Source organism: Octopus bimaculoides, chromosome 6 (assembly GCF_001194135.2).
Source record: "Octopus bimaculoides isolate UCB-OBI-ISO-001 chromosome 6, ASM119413v2, whole genome shotgun sequence".
In the NCBI taxonomy this organism is placed as follows: domain Eukaryota; kingdom Metazoa; phylum Mollusca; class Cephalopoda; order Octopoda; family Octopodidae; genus Octopus; species Octopus bimaculoides.
Window position 1 is genome coordinate 107,203,973 of NC_068986.1, and position 675 is coordinate 107,204,647.

Below are 675 nucleotides of genomic sequence, written 5' to 3' on the forward strand. Positions count from 1 at the left end.
ATATATGAATACACATACATACTCATAAAAGAGGAAATTTTAGGTTATACATACCTACATCATATTGTATATTTAGCTTTATATCATCTTTATACACCTTGCAGTAAAATGCAACACAACGACGTTTATGCAAACCGAATCGAAAGTCACCAGCGCTCAGGCATTTTCCACTGTCATCTATACAGTCTGAGAAATTGATTGGATAAATTGCTTTTAGTATAAATTGCTTTTAGTATATAGATAAATTGCTTTTAGTTACACGTACGAACATATATTGAACATACGCAAAAAAACTGCATATTTATTTCTTTAAAGGACATTTAAAAAACAATTTAAGGAAAAATGAATTGGATATACATATAAAAATTTGGGCGGCGTTTCTAATAAAATTACATTAAAATATAATTTATATAATGTGTGTATGTGTGTGTGTGTGTGTGTGTGTGAGTCAGAACAGGAGTATGGATATAGATGCGTGTGAGCATATATGTGTATGCATGGGAGTGGCTGTGTGGTAAGTAGCCTGTTTCCCAACCACATGGTTCCGGGTTCAGTTCCACTGTGTGGCACCTTGAGCAAGTGTTTACTTCTATAGCCACGGGCCGATCAAAGCTTTGTGAGTGGATTCGGTAGACGGAAACTGAAGGAGGACCGTATATATATATATATATATAT

At 34.2% G+C, this 675-nt stretch overlaps 1 protein-coding gene across 2 annotated transcripts in view; it reads right to left on the reverse strand.

The window, feature by feature from the left end:
- Positions 1-675, reverse strand: part of LOC128248177 (uncharacterized) — a 17,555-nt gene that overhangs the window by 2,041 nt on the left and 14,839 nt on the right. For both annotated transcript variants that reach the window (XM_052969059.1, XM_052969058.1), the window contains exon 5: positions 55-186. In XM_052969059.1, the coding sequence (XP_052825019.1) occupies positions 55-186 (132 nt within the window). The remainder of the gene's footprint in view (positions 1-54; positions 187-675) is intronic.